Source organism: Alosa sapidissima, chromosome 1 (genome assembly GCF_018492685.1).
Source record: "Alosa sapidissima isolate fAloSap1 chromosome 1, fAloSap1.pri, whole genome shotgun sequence".
Classification (NCBI taxonomy): domain Eukaryota; kingdom Metazoa; phylum Chordata; class Actinopteri; order Clupeiformes; family Clupeidae; genus Alosa; species Alosa sapidissima.
Window position 1 is genome coordinate 12,680,020 of NC_055957.1, and position 21,490 is coordinate 12,701,509.

The window sequence follows — 21,490 nt, forward strand, 5'->3', positions numbered from 1 at the left end:
GAAGATCCAATTTTTCTTACTTAAATTCTCTCAATCTGTAAGTGTCTTTAAATTGACACACACTGTCTTCAGGTTTTAAACTCATTCACATTTGCAATGTAATGGGGGTTTTTCCTCATTTGAGATGTGATGTTAAGGGGAATGAGTTGGTATACACACGTAGAAGCTCATTTAAATGGCCCTTTTTATTAAAACACATTTTCTGCATACATGTACACAAGTCATATGTTGCCATTCAATTCATGTCTTGGTGAAATGATGCAACTATAAAAATAAATGCCAGTCTTAATCTGAGTCAAATGTAACTGTCAGGATTTGAGTGTTTGAGTTAATGGACACAATACAAGCAAAAATGGTGCTTATGTAATGTTGAATGAAAACCTGTCCCTTCAGAAGTGTGAAGGAAGACCATTGGTAACAGTTCAGGGCAGGCTGTATTTCCCACGATACTAATGGGCAGGGCAACACTACAGGTGCTGCCAGTAAGGCTGATAGTAATTTAACGTTCACAACAGCCCAGCACTGAATATAGCAAAGTAGTGTGCACAAGGAATGGACAGTAGATGGGTCACTATAAGCAATGATGCTCTGTGTATATGCCGGGTTAAGCAGTTAGACGGGCAACAGGCCTGCTAGACTAAGTTCAGTGGGACTGTCTATCAAGGCATCTCACACGTAGTCTTTTGCTGAATGAACATGCACTCAAGATGAGCCAGACCGTCCAAACTATCGTTCAGAAATCCCTTTACAATACACAGTATTATTACTCCTGCACAATGTAACCACACCATTACCGTTGGGCTATCAAGTCATTGCTGTGCCCTTTTAAATAATTTTTCCGACTGTCATTACAAATGATAAAAAAAAACTGACATGGTGTTAAATAATTAAAATAGACAAATGTCTTTGAACTGTTCAGCCATGAGGTCAAAAGTACTTTACAGTACTCTGGTACAATATGACCAACTTGCTGCTTGACATGTCAGCCTCTGCAGAGGACGATAACAGTTAGATTAAAAAAGACAACTGCATTGACATGGCACTATAACGACATGGGAGCGGTATTGTGACTGGACTTACTGAGCACCATGCGGTCTGCGGACCTGTAAGGTAATCATGGTCTTATACTTAACAAAAATATAAACTCAACACATTTTCATGAGTTTACCTAACATTTCTAAGAGGGCTTCCATGCACATAAAAGGTTATTAAATTCTGTTGCACATAAAGTTAAATTCTGTTCAGAAATTTGTGAAAATCCATATTAGTGCATATTACATTCAGTTCACAAGCTCTGGTGGACATTCCTGCAGCCAGTTGCAAACTCCTAAACTTAAGTCATCAGTGACATTTGAGGTAAAACAGCACAATTTAGACTTATTGCAAACATTCCAATGCACATCTGTGCCATAATCATGCATTTTGATCTGCATCTTTTGATCTCTCACATCTGTAAGTGCCCACTAATTATGGATTTAAACAACTTTGTGCACACAAATTAAGAGAAATAAGCCTGTGTGCATAGACCAAATCTTCAATGAATGAAAATTGGAGTTGAAAACAAGTGTTGCGTTTATATTTTTGCTCAGTACACAAAACAAGCCGCAGTCACACTCAAAAAGCCAGCACAACACTGCACCAAGGAGGCAAAAATCCTCTTCACATCCCTCCTCCAGTTAGTGTATTCTCAATGATGTGCGGGTGGAACAGTCCAGTGACTTGTTATTGTACTCTGGCCTCCAGCATGGCATTGGGCACAAGGTGGAGCTGTGAGGTGACACAGCCATTCAGGTGGCGGAAGGTGTCGGCACCCAGGTAGGCCAAGAGCAGCTCGGACCGCCTGTGCAGCAGGTGGAGCATGTCCTCAGCCAGCGTCTCCACGCTGGTGTAGCGCACCTTCTCCAGGTCAAATATGTCCTTCAGGAAGAACAGCACCTGGTCCTGTCAACCAGATGAGGGGAGTGTCAGTCAGCTCTAAGCCTGAGCAGGTGAAATTATCACCATGTTCACAGGCGGGCATAATATACTATGAACTATGGGTTACACTTGTTTGAAACATGTTAGATTACTTTATGATTCAGCTTATTTGATGTGTTAAATCTCAGAGTGGGAACCAACTTTGTAAATTATGATAACAATATCCTGAGTTTCATGTACACTCCGAATCTCATACATAAAAGCATGTTCATCTTCACAAGTGTGGCTCAACAAAGAAGATTGAATTTAGTTCTTACTGGTAGTTACAAAAAAATAAAACGGCAGATGGTCAGCTGCAATTAACCTTGACACATTAATCTTTTGTGTATGGCTTTGGTTAATAGCTTAGTTCTTAAAACTAGTGACTTACCTTGAAAAAGCAGCAGAAGTCATGCAGGGAGGTCTTGGGCCCCAGGAACCCCCAGGCCAGGACGGGGCTGATTTGCTCACAGACCGCATAGAAGTGTGAAATGAAGCCATCCTGGACCTACCAGGGAAGGAGAAGAACTCAATTCAATTGCATTCATATAGCGGCGAGACAACTGAAACGGTCTCTAGGGGCTTCACAGAGCCTTAAACCCCAGAGCAAGTACTCAGATGAGCACTAAAATTAATAAATAAAAACAGGTATTTTACAGTATTGACTGCTTTATGTGAAACATTAGTAATACCTGCATCATAACATCAGAACGATAAGGAGCTATTTATATCTAACAAATAGAGCATACCTTTATATATTGTCTCTTCTGCTTCAGGACTGACCAACAACTTGATGCGACAGCCTGTGGAACATAATAAAAAAAAATCACTTGGGTGACTAAGGATATGGAGCTTGTCTGGCACCATAACATGAGCTTGGAAGATCCCTGAGGGAAAGTCCTAATGTGATGAGCTTACGGTCTCTTTGAAGGAGCTGTTCAGCCACCGATTGTTAACAACATTCTGTATGGAGATGGGAGGATTCTCCAGGTCTTCAAAAGAGTCCATAAGGATGAAATCAAGGACGATGTCATAGAAGTTCAAATGCTTGACCTGATTGACATAAAAACAAGGAAAACATCTAAAAATTGTGCAAATTACTTGTAGATGCAGGTTTTGAAAGTGAGCTGGACATCTCAAATTGACACTTTGGCTTAAAAGTGCTAACACACAAGCCAGATTCTCTAAAGCTCTCACAGCCTTAACTTATGAGAGTCATCATTTGCTTTTCTTTAGAAGCCATTTCATTTTGTAAAACTGAATGAAGTGCAATTCTTGTTCTTATTCCATAAATCACCTACGATAGTTGTTTTTCTTAAAATTTGCATGATTCATGCTGGGTGAAAAGTGCCTTCTTACCCCAGGTTACAAGATATCCTACCCGATAGGACAGTTTTACGAATATAACATTAATTATCTTATTAAATAACACTAAACACTGAGTGAGTCTGATAACTGGATTTTATTCATCTGCCTGCAGCACCTGGTACATGTGTGTGTGCGTTAAAGAGGAGAAGCAGCCCTCACCCCGCGGGTGGCCAGCTCCACCTCAGTGTTGCCCCAGTGGTCAGTCAGCTCCAGGAAGGAGATCATCTCCTCAAACACCTCCTCAAATCTCTTGGGGCTCTGACAAAACACAGGCGTCAGTTAGCAGGGAAATGACAGCAGCATGGTGTGGCGGCAGTGGTGAGGAACCAAACAAGCACACACCCACGCACACACTCACTTTTCGGGCTTTGACAATGATGGAGGACAGGATCTTCTTTCCAGTATCAGCCAGAAAGTTTCTGGTGGCCCGCTCACACAATATGAGCTGGGGGGAAGGTGGGAGAAGGTGACGGAAAACATTAATGCAAGGTACTGTTGTGTTCAGCCAGTGAGTGACAGTGACAGTGAGTAAATCCATTTTAATAGCAACATGAAAACACGAGATGCATACCTGACAAGCCTGACGCACGCAGTGCAGCTTTGCCAGGAAATCTGTGTCACCGAGGCATTCCAGCAGCTCGGTCCTAGAGGACAATAACATACAATGACTGGAAAATAACACACATCAGCAAGGACAAGGAGGGCAGAGTGAGCCTCTAAATGCTTCTCCTCAGAGTTGACAAGTACCCTAGAAAAGATTACTACTCCCCTAAAGTCACTGAGCTCTACTGCATGACCATTCTGCTTCCAAGGTGACTAGGGAAGTTGGGGCTTGACTTATACACCTGTTTATAATAGGTGTAGCTGAAACAAGTGAACTTAGGAGACCTGTCCACATACTTTTGGCCATATAGAGTATCTACAGTATGCAGTATGCCTGTCACTTGATAAAACTATTTCACTTGAAGAGATATCTTAGAACCACCTTGATTACATCTCCCATTTCCACAGCATACGCCTTCCCTGTGTTGTAGCAGAAAACCTGACCATCTCTAACATACCTTAGAACTCTGCAGGAGATCTTCCCATCCTCGGCCATCTGCAGTGCCTCGTCATAGAACGGGTAGTGGCAGAACGAGCCTAGAGCATAGGCACTCCTCAGCTCTCTGTGCTCGGACAGCTAGAGAGAAAAACCCAAAGACGGCATGAGACATGAAGTGGAACCTGAGGTTCTGAGGACAGGTTTAGAAACAACAAGGACTGTACAGTGCTTTCCCTCAGGTGTCCAAGTTCAGAGTTGTCTGACTGTGGGTTTATGAACACTGGTCATACGTGGGAAGAAACTCTCCTGCTCTTTTCAGCAAGTGTTTGCTCATGCACTACCTGTCTAATACAGATACTTCATCAGAAAGACAGGCCGGGCTACTTAACGAGGAATGACCTGGTGCACTCTGAATACTTTAAACTTTTTATCGTGATGCAAACAATTGACTGACGATTCGACGAACTGAATCTTCCTCAATTTTTTTTTTTTTTTTTACTTTTATTTTTAAGTTTTCACAGTACAATTATACAAACAACAACCCTGTTTGTTGATGTGTTGTTTTGTTTTGTAGTTTGGAAACTAAAACTTTTTTTTCCCTGACAAAAACCCTGAATTTCAATGACCTATAATGATATAACATTTCTGAGCAGCAGTGTAGCGTTCAAGAATGTTTTACTTTTTTAGAGCGGAATATGAATAAATGGGCATTAAAGAAACAAAGTTGGGCTAACCATCACAACTCAAACAAGCCGTAAAGCTAATAACCAGATATACACTAATTCTGTGTGGAAATATATTTGCATTAATGTGTTTTGGCAAGTATATTATAAACTGCTACAACAAAATTCCCTGATATTCCATGACTTTGCCCCAAATATGATAAATTCCCTGACTTTCCATGTCTGGAATACTTTATCAAAATTCCATGATATTCCAGAAATGTCATGACCCGTAGGAACCCTGCGTACAGATACTGCATGAACTATAGGCATGATTTATAAAGGGATACAAACAAGCTATTCTCAGATGACAATGGAACAATAACAGTGGCATAAAAATAAAGCATCTTGGCATGTACTACACGTCTGTCAGTCCCTGTAGAACTGTATTAGTTACAGGTCACCTTCACAAAAGACCATGCACCACAGTTAGCCTCATTTGTCAAACAAATGCCTGTGTAACAGCCAGGCTACACCAGGCACGCAACTAAAGCGTTCCGTTCCAGGAGCGTATGCTGCTACAATTAGCTTTCACTATAGTCAATGGAAGTGCCCATACCACACTGCGCACACTGTAGCCCAGCTGTAAGACTGAGTCTTTATTGTCCTATAAGGATATTCTTTTTCACACACATCATTACATTCCATGCAGGATATACACAGCCTCACACATAGCATATAAGATATAACATACCACACACCATACAACCCCCCCCCCCCCCCCCCCCCCACCTAGTTTCCCTCCCTCGCAAAAAGGTGGACAGTGCAGACAAACGTAAACACAAAAGAATAGGGGGAGGGGGGGGATGGATGATCGTCACAGGAGTTTGTTTAGTGCAGTGATAGCTGAGGGTACAAAACTTTTCTTAAAGTGCGCTTCTTGACAATCACTAGAACGATGGGTGGATAAAGACGTAGACACTAGTGAGAACTTCTCAAAACAAACACTAGACATACTGGTACAAACAAACCGACAGTAGACAGAGGCGTGACGCCGCCATGGAACATTGACTGACTGTGTGTCGTCGCAGCAGAGCATGCGCCGTAGCCAGATGCCAAAAATATAATTCGCATTTAAAGGCAACAAGTAGTGCATTTATAAAATGTTCAAAGCCTTTTAAGTTTTCAATAGTTTCAGGCTCACCTTAAAATGTTTTCAATTCATCGTTTTCCTCATCACTCTATACACAATACTCTACAATGACCAAGCAAAACAGTTTTTTGGAGTGTTTTGTTTATTTATTTAAAAATACTAAACTGAAATATCCCATATACATAAGTATTTAAAGCATCTATGAGTTTGTGGCTGTAGAACCGAATGGCCTTGTTCAGACAGGTTACCAAGAATCTTCAAACAGCTTACCAAGGACTATGGATGAGATCCAGAATTCCTTTGTGGAGATAGTAGAACCATACAGACGGACAACCATCACTTCAACACTCTTCCAATCAGGCACATGACAACCCACTAGGAGTCTTGAGTTGTACCAGAAGCACCTGAATGGCACTTAACCCTTAAAGGTGTACCGTCACACCGGTGATGACATGTCCTAAATGGACCAGTTATAATATATGAAAGCCCACACGTAGCGGCATAAGGCCTTCTTTAGGGCAAAGTTTGGCCAGAGAAATTATTTTTTTTCACTCTCTTTTTTTTTTTTGAGTTTGTTACCTTGAACCAAAGAGCACCCGAACCTAAGAAGTCTAAAATATTTCTGTGGATTAAAAGCACGCCATAATCTTCAAATCAAATATCTGGGATTATTTTGTAATTTTGATTGTCAAATATCTGGGATTATTCGGAGCCTTATAGATAGGGCTCTCTCTGGGGCTTTGGGTAGGGCTGGGCAAAAAAATCAATTTAAATCGAAAATCGAGTTTTTTTTTTTTTTATTAAAATCGTTTTTCTTTTTAAATTCGATCATTGAAAAATTATCTGGCATAGGCTAAGTCCAATGTCTCTAAACTTAATCCAGCTGCTTATGGGCAGCAAACATAAGAAGGATCTGATACCAAAAGTAATGGCGTTCATTAGTGAGGTCATCCATAAGCATAGAGGCTTATGGTCCGTTCATGCCACCTGGGAATATCAGGGACCGCCCCCCTGATTACGTTGTTTTTCCCACTGCGAGTGGTCATGAATGTGTGAAAAACATGGATGCCACAACAAAGGTTAAAGCATGCAAACGCTCACTTATCTTAAATAGACAACTGTATTAAGGTATGGTGTAAAATGCTTGTGAAAGAAGGATATGCAGATTTCAATCAAAATCGAATTTCGAATTGAAAATTTTAGGCCATATCGCCCTGCCCTAGCTCTGGGTTCATTGAATTCAACATAGAATTTTAGAACCTTGAAATGTTGCGGAAAGAAATCTTATGTTAGAATGTTCAAAAACCCACACCTTTAAGGGTTAAGACCATCAAAAACAAAACCTCTGGATGATGAGACAAACTGGGGACTGAAAGGGTCTGAAAACGTTTACAACACACTGTGACTGTACGTGAACTGAATTCCCAAACAGGAGCTCACTCTGTAATCCTCCACTCAAGAGCAAACTGCAGTGGGGCTCAAATCTCAAAACTGACACATACACACTGTAAACATGTAGGCATGTGCCAAGGCTATTAATAGTCCCCTTTGCAGTTCTCCTCTCTGGCAATGACCCAATTTTGCCTGCTACTCCAGAGCACCCCACCAGTGCAGAGTAAGAACAAGCAGACAGCAACACAACTGGAGACCTGCCGCTGGCAAGCTTATCAACCCCCACAAAACTGTGTGATTGATGTGAACTCATTTAATAATACCTGTAGCGCACACAGTTAATGTGATCAACAAATCTATAGCTCAACTTACAATAATGGAACATTAATTTCCCTCTCTGTTAAGTGAATGTACCTGGCTAACATGATCAGTTGGAATGACACATGGGGGACAGTGGTAGAGAGACAGACAATGACAGAGACAGAGCAGGATTGCTGTGGCTCTCCCTGGGCATGGATTAAAGGTGTCTGAGGTTATCTGCGCTGGGCAGCACTGATTACAGGTGGATGACCTACGCTAATGAACGGAGACGCGACTGGCAGCCAGACGGTCGTCTGCTTCTTAAGTCTTTTCAGCTTATCTGCTGAGTTATTAGTCCACAGCCAGGAGGATAAACATGAGACTGGCCTTGTGACTTAACCAGGAAATTCCAGATACTTGCAGGGGTGCTTCCTTCACTCAAATCTTCAATGTACGACATTTATGCATCTACATTATGTTAGTGTGTGACCACTGCTTGGCTTGTTTTACTATACTCGAATAATATCATGAGTGTTGCTGTTGTGTTGAACAATTGTGTTAAGACCTGTGTGAACTATTGGTGGTGGTCTCACCTCAGCAGCAGACACAAAGGAGTCGGTAGAGGCTATGCTCAGGGTATCCTTCAGACAAGAGTCATCCAGGTCCTCTCGGCTCGAGATGTCTGTGTGTTTGTCTGGCAAAGAGACAGGAAATGGCTTAGAGTTAGAAACATGCACACACACACACAAACGCACGTGAGCACTGATGTGCTGAATGTCACGCAGCTTCTGAGATTTTAGATCAAATCAGGCAGATCAGGGTGTGTGTGTGTGTGTGTGTGTGTGTGTGTGTGTGTGTGTGAGAGAGAGAGACAGAATAAGAGCTGAAAGTGAGTGCCAGCTCTCAGAAAAGGTTGGCAGGGCAGGGCAGAGATGGAGGACTGTATATGTACTATGATGCCTGTGTCAGGGCATAGAAAAAGTTAGTAATCATCCAGAGTAGTAGTCATCACCAGATACATTTTGATGATCATATAAACATTAGTCACCACACAGACACCAAATGTGCAATGCAAAATGTAAGTACTTTGCCAAAACATTTCATTTCACCAGTGCTATCTAAACAGGACTGATAAAAATAATTTTCAAAACCTCTCTGCCCAAGCCTAAAGAAATCAGGAGTACTTTTCCAAATCCCAAATGTATAGCCTAACTCAATTGGCTGCCTCATATGACCCTGCCATCATGGTCCCACAGTCAAGTGCCACCATGCCACCACCCACAGTCAAGTCCAGCTGAGCGGAAGAAGAGAGAATAAGCCACAGAGGGTAAAAGCCACTGGTGACCCGAGCTGACAGTATTTGCCACTTTTAGAGTTCAGTAAGAACACAAGAACACAGCTCAAGGCTGTGGTCATGATGATGTGGACAGGCAGAGGAAGAGGGGGCCGCTGGTGGACTGCTGGACCCGGGGGGGGGGGGGGATCCCTACTAATCCACTGTGACACACAAGCACCAATATTCCACAAAGCATAAAGTGTGGTTGCTTCAGGAAACAGCTGCTACAGCAGAGGGCGAGAGAATACAATCCAGATAACAGTTGCTAGCGCTGAGAAGACAACTTAATTGCACTATGGCTGACTTGCACCAAAATTAACCTCAATGTACACCACACAATTTGCTCTGCCATTTCTACTTAACTTATCCAAGATGCCTAAAGGCACATTTACACAAGACCACCTCACTGAGTATATATTACAGTTTTTCTCAGTCGCTTTGGTGCTTTTCTCAGATCAGAATGAAAATTCTTATAACTATTAGTTCAACCTCCACAACATTCAGTCATTTGTGCACATCATAGTAGCAATTTCTCCTTCCTCTGAACAAATTGCAAATGCTTTTTAACATGTATCAGTTGCTTTGTCATGTCAGTCAGAATAAACTATACTTATGGATGCTGAATAGTCGTTCCCAATAAAACTAATAGTCTTCATTTCATTGCTTGAGTTATTACATACAAAATTGGTGAACTAGTTATCAAATTCTGTCACAATACTGTAAAATTGCAAAGAGCATATACAGTAAAACTGTGAAACGCACATATTCAGTGTCTTGTACTCACTTACTCCCCTAACTACAGCAATTTGTAACTTTACTGTAGTTTTCAAATGGCTATACAAGTACTGTATAGTGCTGTCTTGAGCATTTTCAGGTAGTGTCACCGAGTTCTGACCTTTTTTTGCATGGAAAAACACTGAGATCACAAACTGTCATAATGAAAACATGACAAAGCCATTTGACTATCTTGTTCATAAACGATGGTGTCAAGACTTCTCATTTTGATGACACTGGCAGTTTCATTGACATAAATACTTGCTTTTGAGGAATGGACTATCCATTTTGAGCAAGTGACGTGCTTTTGCAGGTTATCCACTAGGTGTTGCAGTTTGCGAAATTGTTTTCAGAAATGCACTAACTGCTGTGCAAATGTTAATAGTGATGTGAAAAAAGCACCAAAGCAACTGAGAAAAACTGTAAAGGTAACCTGAAAATTTAGTGAAATTATATTTAGGACTAAAGTAAGACAACCCAGCTCACCTCATGCAACCAAGGTGTATAAACCATATCTGCAACGAACTTTATTGTTCGCCAAGCAATGATAGGAATGGAGAGGCTGGACAGTGGACACCCAAGACACCCAGCGAAAGATACTGATATAACCCATGTGCAATGTGGAGCTGGAGCTTATTTTTCATCAAAAGATAAATAAATACACTGACAGCATACCATTATTTCACCTCTTTGTGGATAACTTTAGAAATTGTGTGTGCTGATGCTGATGATAAAGTGAGCCCCTCACCATTGTTAACGTGTGAGGGGTCAGATACCCCCAGCGCCCCCTCAAACTGCTCCTGGAGTCGGTAGGCCCTCTGCAGCAGCGACTCCAGCTTGTGGATAAACTCTGCACTGATGATATCCTGCAACAGAGGGAACCACAAACCCAGGAATTAAGACCAATGGTAATAAAAGTTGCATCCACCGCCCACATGCCCCTGGACCCCCATGTGCAAGGTATGATGCCTCATATGGTACCAGTTATGAATATGAGGAACATTCATTGTATTATGGCTGGAAGAGTTTCTTGAGTTTCTACTGAAGTCAAACATGGACACACCCATAAACTAGCCTTCATTCACACGGAGATGCACTCTGTGAGGTCCAATGCCCTCACTATTTATACATTTTAAAGTGCATTACGTTAATCTTAGAAGAGCATAGAAGCTTAAGCAGCGTGGATCTTGGAAGTAGGTGAAAAACTTTTGATACTCCCAATAGGAGTGCACCATGCTATAAGCAAAGCCTTCCATTTCCCTGCAGTATGTTTCTGTTTGATGTGCATTGATAATTTGACTGTAAATAGTTTAAGCCTATGGGACAAAATCAAGAGGTATTCTGGCACGGCGGCCACATCCTGCATGACTGGGTGCACGGTTCCCGTAATCATTCATTAAGGTCGCACGGCACCCTGCATGCAAAGCCACTGACTTGCACTCGTGGACACTATTTAAATCAGGCTTTGGCTTAGGAGTGAGGAAATCACTTGTAAGCAGCTGTTCAAAGTAAAAGTGGCCTGCCGCAATCCTCTGGTTTGGAAGAGTCCGCATTCTCCTCCCTTCATTTTGGCAGCATGTACAGACACATGGCAAACAGTCGCAGGGGTCCAACTTTCTAGTGAATGACACTTCCCCTCCACATGTGGTGCACTTAGTGCAAAGGGCACTGATGAAAGGTCAATAGCACTGACTTGCTGCAAAATGACTCGACATTAGTCAGACATTAGACATTAGTCAGGCCTAGTCCACACGTACCAAACCGATCTTTCCTCCGTCTTCCCTGGAACCGTATCAAGAATATTTGCGTCCAAACGGATCCATCTCAACACGTTACTTCATACCCCAGGCCTATAGGTGGCACTGTGTCTTTACAGAAATTCACCAAAACTTGCGCTTTAAAAACAGACAGAATAGGCTACGGCGAAATGGCTAGTGCAAGGAAACCAGAATTGTTTGTGTGGACTGATGGTGAACTGTCAACTGTAGTCAACTGTAAAACTAATAAACTTTATTTTACGGTTTGTGAAGGGTGCAGTCCCGTCCTTTATTTGGCTAACGCAGGTAGGCCTACTAATCACCTTTACTTTCTTTGGTTGTAGGATAGTCCGTGATTCACATTAGTTTTGGCTATCACCGCAATTAGGCTACTAAACGCAAGGCTTACCCAAGTTCTAGGCTATTCTGTCGCCACATTTATAATATTGATATAAAACCTTCGTAACTGTCAATACGTTTGCCTGCATCAAATCGCGCATTTGCATTCAGTGTGCTACCATCGGCTTAATGTGAGTTCTAAGCGCCTTTGTATGCTTATATCTGATTTCACTCGACTGTGAATGCATGTATATATGTTGTAAGACATGTAAAATAAATGAATGACACTGGCACTACGCACAAATTAATGTAGCCTAAACTTACACCGCACTTTCCTAATAACTTAAGTTCTCTCGCGTCACTGACAGTAGCTAGAATGTATAAAAAAACACCGGGAAAAACAGTGTTCAGTCCACCAACTCATAAGCTATCGGCGCTGCGCAGCATCAGTTGTGATATTTATCTTAACGGAGTGTAATCGTAGGTAATGTCATGTATGAAAACTAGTATTGTTAGGCAATACTATAAGTGCAAGTCCAGGGCAGCTGAGGTGTGGCGATGACATCATCGATACGCAAGCAGGATGTGCGGTTTCGCTGTCTAAACGAACTCAAACGGGCTACGGTTTCAGATTTCTCCACTCTGGGACCAGGTTTCAGAAAAGTGTGGTTTCGGGCAGTGCGTTTACAGGATTCGTTTGCGAAGAGACGAAGCAAAACCTCTGCGTTTAACCTAAAAAGCGTCTCCGTGTGGACAGGACCACAGTTAAGTACGGCCATCAAAGATCAATGGAGCTCTCAATGCAGCAGAGGGCCAGGGGATTGGTCAGTGCCTACCTCCATGCTCTCCTCGGCGATAGCATCACCAGCACCCAGCTTCACTGAGGCGCAGCTGGCTTCATCCTCTGCCTCCCGGCTGCGGAAGGTGAGGGCCTGCTCCCAGCGTCTCAAAGCCTCCTCAAACAACTCCATGCCTGTGGTCCCAAAACAGAAACAGACAGGGGCAAGTCACTGAAATGCATTACTAACTCTAAGAAATAAAAACCTCTTTATAGTAAAATCATGCATTTAAACTAGGACTTCTGATAGTTGCAACTGACCCCCATGGTTAGCATCTTACGTCCTAAGTCCCAGGCCAGCTTCATCTGCCTGCATCTTAATACATCACAATATATGCACAACTGCATGAGATTAAATGCTAGTGCTAACTCACCCATCAGGTAGAGATTTTCAGGGGTGGTGACTGGGATGTTGACCATACTGCAGATGTCTTGATCCTCAGCACTTCTGTCCCAGCAGCTGGAGCTATTGGCACAGGTGCAGCTGCTGGAGGAGTTCATGCTTTTAACCTACCAGCACAAACACAAACAAATGCTGTTAGGAGAGCTACAGTACAGTACTATAGTACTAGCCTGTGATAAATCCAAAAGAAACAACGAAAACCCTTTAACTGAACTGTATCATGACCAAAAACATGAATAAATATTTAATCCATAAAGCTTTTAATGGACGAAAGGAGAGGAGTACTTTACCGAGGATAAGCTCTGCAAGGAGCCAGAGAGCTTGCTGTACAGGGTTCCACCAGAAACCAAGTTACAGGAGTAGCAGCTTTTAGTGTTAAGTGGCAGGGTGAGATTCTGACGGTTACCGGCTATGCATGTGTCTGAAAAAAATGCAGAAACACAAAAATAACTGAAATGCCACTTTGAATGCAGTTTAAACATGTTCTTACTGCAGAAACAAAAATGGGAGCAAAAAGCCATGACAAGATAAAACATCATAAAAGTGTAACCATACATGGCACCTAACGCATGGGCTAGTTGTGGTGGAGTAGATGATAAGAAATCACCTTTCTCTGGGGGAGTTGCAAGGAGAAAGTCAAATTCTCCCTGTTCCCATGGCGACTGGGCCTTTTTCTTCCCCTTCCTCCTTTTGAAGTGGCGGGCGAGGAAGATGAGGGAGACAGCACCAAAGGCTGTGGCAGCAAACAGCTTTTTTGTGCCTGGGCTGACATTAACCTGTAGGGAGATCAGACACATCACTGAGTGAAGAAAGAACTAGAGGGACATACAACGCTTGGGCAAGGAGACTGACATTAATGATGATGCGCACAGACTGATAATATTATAGAAGAGCACACAACCCAAAAGCTTCTTTTAAAAAAGACAAAACCAAGCAGAAAAATATTGTTTTTGTTGATATAGCTAGTTCCTATGTGTATATGGTCATGATAAAGGAATATAGTAATGTTCAGGATATGTAAGCACACATTTCTACAAAGGCTCTCAGACAATTAACTTAGTTATGTGGGTCTTGTTGCAGAAATTAAGAACTTTTACTCAAGCCATTTAGTTTTTAGCAATACTACTATGCCGTTGCTACAAAAAAAAGCTAGCTTGTTAGTTTTACCAAAAAGCTCATTAATGGCAACTGATATTACCGGAATGCTTGTATCTTTAGTCTAAGTACTGCAATTGAAGCCAGACAAAGTAACTGCATGCAAACCAGCATCATATATTGTAAACAGAGACTACAACATAACAAAACATAAATGACAGCAGTCCTACCAGTCCAACAATAAATAAGGCATCTTTAGGAAGGGTATGCATCACACAAACGCCTGCTGCCCCTGGTGCCATCCTGGCTGGTCCGGAACTTTCACACAAACACACACACACACTAATAGCCTGCCGTTAGCCTTCAGGACATGTGGAGAGCCACCACAACGACCGTGATCTCTGTCTGCACTGTCTGACTGTCTCTAGTTAACCTGCCCTTCACATTCATACCACCAATGAGCTTTGGCTGTGATGCAACACACAGCTCTCATTAGCTGCCAATCATCTGGGGTTGTGCACTGTTACTACTGTTGCATAAGCCTGTGGTGGCAAGACCAACACAAACAGTGGAGCCTGCCAGCTGAACACGGACCAGTTCACCCATTACCCAGGGGGCAAAACACCCGTTTTTTACGAAATCAGACATGGGCTGCTGTAAAAGGTTGTCATATAAAAATGAAATCTATGATGTCTGAGGATCACAACCTGGGTGGACAACCCGGTCAACAAGCTGCTGGAAACTTGTAGGATGTGTTCAAAGTATGCATGTCCCCCGCAAAAAAATACGCTTTTGAAGCTCTTTGCAGTTCCCTATGGCAGCTAGCAGCCGCGATCAAATGCCATCATCCATAACTGCTTTCATATCTCTGCTATATATCATTTTAGTTGTGAAATCTACAGCCCTACCAACACAACGGGAATACAGCTTTCAAACGATATCTTGATTGTACAAGCAGTATGAAATATAGTTGTGATTATGTAACGTTACATTGAAAGACTTTGAACTTCTGTTGCTAATTATCCATGTTTCTCCACTAGCACTAGTTCTAGCTTAGCCTGCTGCAAAGAAAATAGTTTTGATTGATCAAATAGTTTTACGTATACTACTTACCGAAAAGGTGATCTTGTAAAACAGTCCATAAATAAGATATCAGTCGGTTCTGTCTTTGTATCCTTGCACTTTTACTATGCACAAACTTAGTCCACAAACACATCAAAAACACAACGTCTTCTTCTGCAGTGGTGCACGATTATGTTAACGCTACTTCCTGTATTGTTGAAAATCCCATGTAAAATAGGCTAGGCTACTTGGATTTTCATTTCACCACTAGAAGGCAATAAATAACCACTTATTGCTGCTGTGGACTGCAAAGACATCGGCAGCGATAAAATATCGAGAAGCTGGCGAAATCAAGGTTGAGAAATGTCATGGTAGCCTAAGTGCTTTTCAATTTTCATTATAAAACAATTACAACCCAAAACAGAAAAACTTGGGACGTTGTGTAAAATGTGAATAAAAACAGAATGTAATAATCTGCAAATCTCTTAAACTCATATTTACTTGAAAAAAGGACACAGACAGCATGTTGAAAATGACAAATTTGACTATTTCATGAAATATATATTTTAATTTTGAATTTGATACCAGCAACATGTTTCAAAAAAAGTTGGGACAGGGATAACAAAATGCTGGAAAAGGTGTGTAATGATAAAGAAAACTAATTAGGGTAACTGGCAACATGATTGGGTATGAAAAAGAGCATCCCAGCAGGGTCTCTTAGAAGTAAAGATGTACGGGTATTCATCACACAAATGATGAAACAATGCCATTTTAATGCTTCTTAAGATGAAATTGTGAAGTATTTGGGGGGTCCATCATCTACAGGACAAGGGAAGGAGCTGAAAAACACATTGGATGGTCGTGGTCTTCTGGACCTCAGATGGCACTGCATCAACACCAGACCTGTTTCTACACCTGTCATTGTAAAATTCTAACAACCAAAAGCTTGTTTAAAATGAACTGAGGTAACATGGAAAAGGGTCCTGTGGTTAGACCAATCAACATTTGCCATTGTTTTTGGAAATCATGGACTCATCTGGGCTAAAGAGGAGAGGGCCTATCCATGTATCCAACCTATCCAACTTGTTTTAGTGCTCAGTTCGAAACCCAACATCTATGACTGTGTGGAGGAGCATTAGTGCCTACAGCATGGGCATCTTGCACATTTGGCAAAGCACAATCAATTCTGAAAGATGTATACAGGTTTTGAGCAACATATACTGCCATATCTATTCTAGAGAAGACCTTGAATATTTCAGGAAAACAATGGCCAAATGAATTCTGCACATATTTAAATAGTATTTAGAAAGAGTCCAGGTGCTAAAATGGCCTGTCTGCAGTTCAGATTTGTCAAATTAGGTGCATAATGGAATGGAAAGCATGACTAAGAATACCCCATACTGTTGAGCAACTGAAATCGTGTAGTAATGACTATTTGCTAGAGTTCATTCTCAAAACTCTAGCAAATAGTCTCCTCAGTTCCTAAACATTTACAGAATTTTGTTAGATGAAGAGGTGAAGCAGTACAGTGATAAACATTCTCCCGTCCCAACTTTTTTTGAAACATGTTGCTGGCATCAAAATGAACATATATTTTCCATGAAATAGTCCAAATTTTCATTTTCAACATTATGTTGTCTGTGTCCTTTTTTCTGCTAAATATGGGTTTACGAGACTTGTATATTATCACATTTAGTTTTTATTTGCATTTTGCACAACGTCCCAACTTTTTCTGTTTTGGGGTTGTATTTCAAGTCGCTATTAATATGAACACTATAATAATGATGAATCGCTTGGGCAGTAAAAAATCAGAAATTTTGGATGGTCTCTGGATGAGGGCCAAGCATTTTCAATTCCATCTACACAGCCTGCCTGGCCTGTGTCAATGGCCATGGCAATATCATGTGGTTGTGTTAAGGGTTGTCAGAAGAGCTGCTCCTGTGCAAAGAGGGCAATTCCATGCTACATAGGATGCCTTTGCCAGGGGCCTGAAGAAGAGCAGCAGCTCTGTGGAGGGGGACCTGGACAGGGTGAACCAGCTGAACCACTTCTACAACAGGTTTGACTGCCCTGCTCCAGCTCCAATGGCAGTGATCTGTCCACCACCCCCTGCTGACTCAGACATTGCTCTTGTTTGCGTGCCTGCCCTACCCCCACCTCCCAGTCTCTCCAGCTCTGCATCCCAGTGACACCCAACAACCTAAGCCACCATCACCTCACGCCCTGCCCCCACCTGACGCCTCCTTGCCTGTGCCTGTTGAGGTGTCCACGACTCTGGCATCCTTGACAGGGACATCAAGGAGGTGGTCATTCCCCAGCCCCCATGCACCCCCACACCCCCTCAATACCAGTGCAACACTCACGTCCACATCACAGGCTATCGTACCCCCACCATCACTGGATATTGCACCCCTCCCCCACATAGCGATCACGAACAATGAGGTGACAATGACTTCAGTCAACAGCAATCGCACACAGATCCCAGATGCACCCCTCCCCCTCCCCACACCCCCCATCATCACAGCAGATCAAGTAAGAGTTCAACTAAAGAAACCCCAAGGCCTGACAGACTGTGTCCAAGGCTACTCAAGGCCTGTGCTGCTGAACTGGGGAAGCCACTGAAGCACATCTTTAACTTGAGTCTACGCCTCGGACAAGTTCCAACACTGTGAAAGACATCAAGACATCACTTCATTTCTCAAGTCCTAATATAGATAGATAAATATAGTTTTTTCTATAGTTTTTTATATTACCTTGCCTATACTCGCTGATATGTCCATACTTATTTTATGCTGGTCTCTAGACTTTATTCTTGCACTGTTGCACTGTTGGACTTACTCATTTGCACCATCACCATGACACTCACTCACACAGAGCACCTTACCTTTCTATGCACAGAGAATCACAGGCTCAGTCCCTGCCTCAGTCATTGCAAGCGCCTGTTGATAAATCACTGTTTTTAGAATTGATTTAGATTAACTGTTATTAAGTATAATTTGTACTTTAGTATATTTAGTATATTCTTTATCTTCTACTGTCCTTATTGCTTAGTTGTTTTTTTTATATTATATACCATTAATTTCTTTTTTCTACTGTTTTTCTAATGTGTGTGTGATGTCTGTATGCTACTGAGACCTTGAATTTCCCCTGGGGATCTATCTATCTATCTATCTATCTATCTATCTATCTGCTGAAACACTAGAGAGCAGCAACAGCAGCAGTGACTCTGAAAACAGCTAAACAAATGGTAAAAACATTATTACAGAAATTAGTTATCACCCTGAATTGTATTCTGTTTGCCTGTTTCATTAATTGTTTTTTGTTTTGTTTTACAAATTGCTGCTTAATGTAACTGTTTTAATCAGTATATTTAAAAAAAAAACTACTCCACACATGACTCCTGTGTGTTTTAGTCTTTCAACATTTAGTTGTCTATCTTACACTCCAAACACCTGGATTGAACTCCAGAATAACCCGCCTAACCCCAAATCCTGAAATCCTTTTTTTTAATTTCGATAGAATAAATAAAGCTATCCCACTTGTGAAAGAATATTAGAAATACTAGACATTATAATACAAATAACAGATCTTGCATAAATATGCAAACTATGTAGGCCTACTGTATAGAAACAGAGCTGTACTACAATTCACATCAGTTAACAGATTAACAGTAAACCTTTCTTGGATCTTGTTTGACTTGATAGGCAATCATAGGCTTGAAATTGAATTCCCTCTAAATGTGTTAATGGGTCTGAAGTCTGGTTAGTAAAATGATCAAAATATTATTTCATCTGTAAAAGTTAACTTCACATGGTATTTTGTTTATTTTAACAACAAAGGGAAAAGAATGCTACCGAATATAATGGAATGTTCTTTAAATATTTATAAATATCTTTGTATACCTATGAATTAAGAGGCATTGTTAACTCTTACATTCTAATTACATGTACAATCAAGCCTATCTTCCACTCTTTTGAAAGGTGTGCTCAGTTTGTTTCTAGCATAAAGTATCAGGGAGATATGGCCCTGGATTCATGGATATAATTAAACCTTTTTAGCATGATTGGGTGATTCCGGGGAGTTAAAGCAGAATTTGAGGTAGCATTGTTTTGACCCTAATTGCAAGTTTCCAGCAGCTTGTTGACCGGGTTGTCCACCCAGGTTGTGATCCTCAGACATCATAGATTTCATTTTTATATAACAACCTTTTACAGCAGCCCATTTCATCTAAACCCCCTTTGCCCCCTGGGTACATGCTCAGCGGAGAGCCTCGTCGATAATGCGCTTGGCCCGGACAGACAGGCCCTGCCTGCAGGGCATGCGTGCACTTCTGCACTGCTACACAGGGAAGGAATGTTATAACCAGTGCCAAACAATGACAACAATGCACAATGGGCCTAGGAGACTATACTGAAAAGAAAGAGTGCTGTATGGACACATGCAATCTATATTTTAAAAGTATACTTAACTGTTATATAATAATATTAATATTACATGGATATTTGTCCACAATGGTCAGTTAAATGTCATTACTGTGTTGCTTGGAGCAAACATTTTGTTATATTCTGTTTGGCTAGCCTTCTAACCGATTGGTGTAGTTTAAGCTTTTGAACAATATAATGTCCAAAACATTACCTCAGCCAGAGAGTTGCAGAAGGAGAGAGGCAGGTCTACCACACGAAGGGCCGCCACTTTGATGGACAATGGGGAGCTGAGAGCGTCATCTGTCATTGTGGCAATCTATCCATAATCCCGTTGATTAATGGTCTTAACCTGTGGCCATCGTCGTCCGCAGAATTTCAGGCTGTTTAAAAGGGCAGGAACAGATCCGATGCAAATAAGAGTGTTAATATAACTATTTTAAAATGCAACTTTGTGTTGGCTATTCCTTCACGTGTGCTGACACAAACGTGTGCTGTTAGTGCTGAGCCCTGGGGCTGTGTCGCACACATCCAATTACTGTATTAACTTACATACGTTCACATGACAGACAGCAGTGGCCCCATCACATGACTGACTCCCGCATAGGACTGTCCGCAGCAATACACACTATATTAAGACACCTGTCGTGCGGTCAATGACCGGGCATTGCATAGACTATATTCATTGGTGTGAGGTCTTAATCAATTCAACAAAATGACATCAGAGCCGCCGGTGCAACACCTAATAGTGCCATTACGATGATATTATAGCCAGCACGGCTCAATATCACGGCTACTTCTTACTGATCTGACCAGACAGACCATGTCAGACCCATAGACAGTAAAAGATAGACCCTCCAATAAGTGCTGGCATTATTCTGCAGTTATGGAGATGGTTTCTGTTAACGCGTTTCAAGTCGGCCTATAGCCATATCCTTCATCGACGTGTCTATATGACAGCCATCTAACCTAAGTGCAAATTACCTGTTGTTTGTAAAGCTAACAACAGATGAAACTAATGCTAAACTAAACCATGCTGCCAGCGACGAAAGAATACGTTGAACGTGTCCGAAAGTCCTAAACCCGTGCCTAGATCTGCTGCCTTGGATAGGATAGGATAGATTGTAACATGCACTAGGTTAGCGAGCTAGCGGCTATCCATACAGTCAAAAATAAATTACGCCTTTGAGATGTTACACGGCAGAATGCATTTAGTAAAACTGCTTACTGTACCTTTCCTTTTCATATAGACAATTGGCTTCACCAGACCATCGACACGACAGCAAATACCTGGCCGAAATGTCTGATATGTCTGGTTTTGTCCGTAGACAGTTACGTCAAACGTCATGCGGACATTTCCTGTGGTCACGAACTACTTTTTTTTTTTTAACCAAAATAAAAGTCCTTTAATTAAGGGGGAGAGACTAGCTCCAGGCCAAAACAAAATGTTGTTCCTAATAGCCTACATTTGATTTTATGTTTACAAATTACGCTGTTATTTGGTCATGTCTGTTAGCAAAGAGAAGTGTGTCTTCCAGTTAAGTCTGCACTAACCATCTACTTTGAGAGTTTGAGCATTGATTTGGTCAACA

At 41.6% G+C, this 21,490-nt stretch overlaps 1 protein-coding gene across 2 annotated transcripts; it reads right to left on the reverse strand.

Moving 5' to 3' along the window:
• Window positions 1-166: 166 nt before the first annotated feature.
• Window positions 167-21,252, reverse strand: miga1 (mitoguardin 1). 2 transcript variants are annotated; one of them, XM_042068951.1, is made up of 16 exons: window positions 21,132-21,252; window positions 20,113-20,281; window positions 13,928-14,096; window positions 13,611-13,741; window positions 13,292-13,427; window positions 12,916-13,052; window positions 10,732-10,849; window positions 8,467-8,567; window positions 4,386-4,504; window positions 3,896-3,968; window positions 3,683-3,769; window positions 3,484-3,582; window positions 2,875-3,009; window positions 2,706-2,759; window positions 2,348-2,464; window positions 167-1,941 (listed from the first exon to the last, which is right to left on the reverse strand). In XM_042068951.1, the coding sequence occupies exons 2-16, from the start codon at window positions 20,206-20,208 to the stop codon at window positions 1,723-1,725; spliced, it is 1,791 nt and encodes a 596-aa protein (XP_041924885.1). In that variant the 5' UTR covers window positions 20,209-20,281; window positions 21,132-21,252; the 3' UTR covers window positions 167-1,722. The 2 variants fall into 2 exon arrangements, with proteins under 2 accessions (XP_041924885.1, XP_041924906.1); XM_042068972.1 differs by lacking the exons at window positions 20,113-20,281; window positions 21,132-21,252 and adding an exon at window positions 14,646-15,171.
• Window positions 21,253-21,490: the final 238 nt, after the last annotated feature.

What these genes read in the sequence shown, in the direction of transcription:
- miga1 (XM_042068951.1), bottom strand. Translation starts at nt 20,208, where the DNA reads ATGACAGATGACGCTCTCAGCTCCCCATTGTCCATCAAAGTGGCGGCC. An exon ending in CCTTTGTGTCTGCTGCTGAG is followed by an intron (nt 4,505 to 8,466) that starts GTGAGACCACCA and finishes TTTTCTCTCTAG; the next exon opens with CTGTCCGAGCACAGAGAGCT. An exon ending in ACAGCTCCTTCAAAGAGACC is followed by an intron (nt 2,760 to 2,874) that starts GTAAGCTCATCA and finishes TATGTTCCACAG; the next exon opens with GCTGTCGCATCAAGTTGTTG.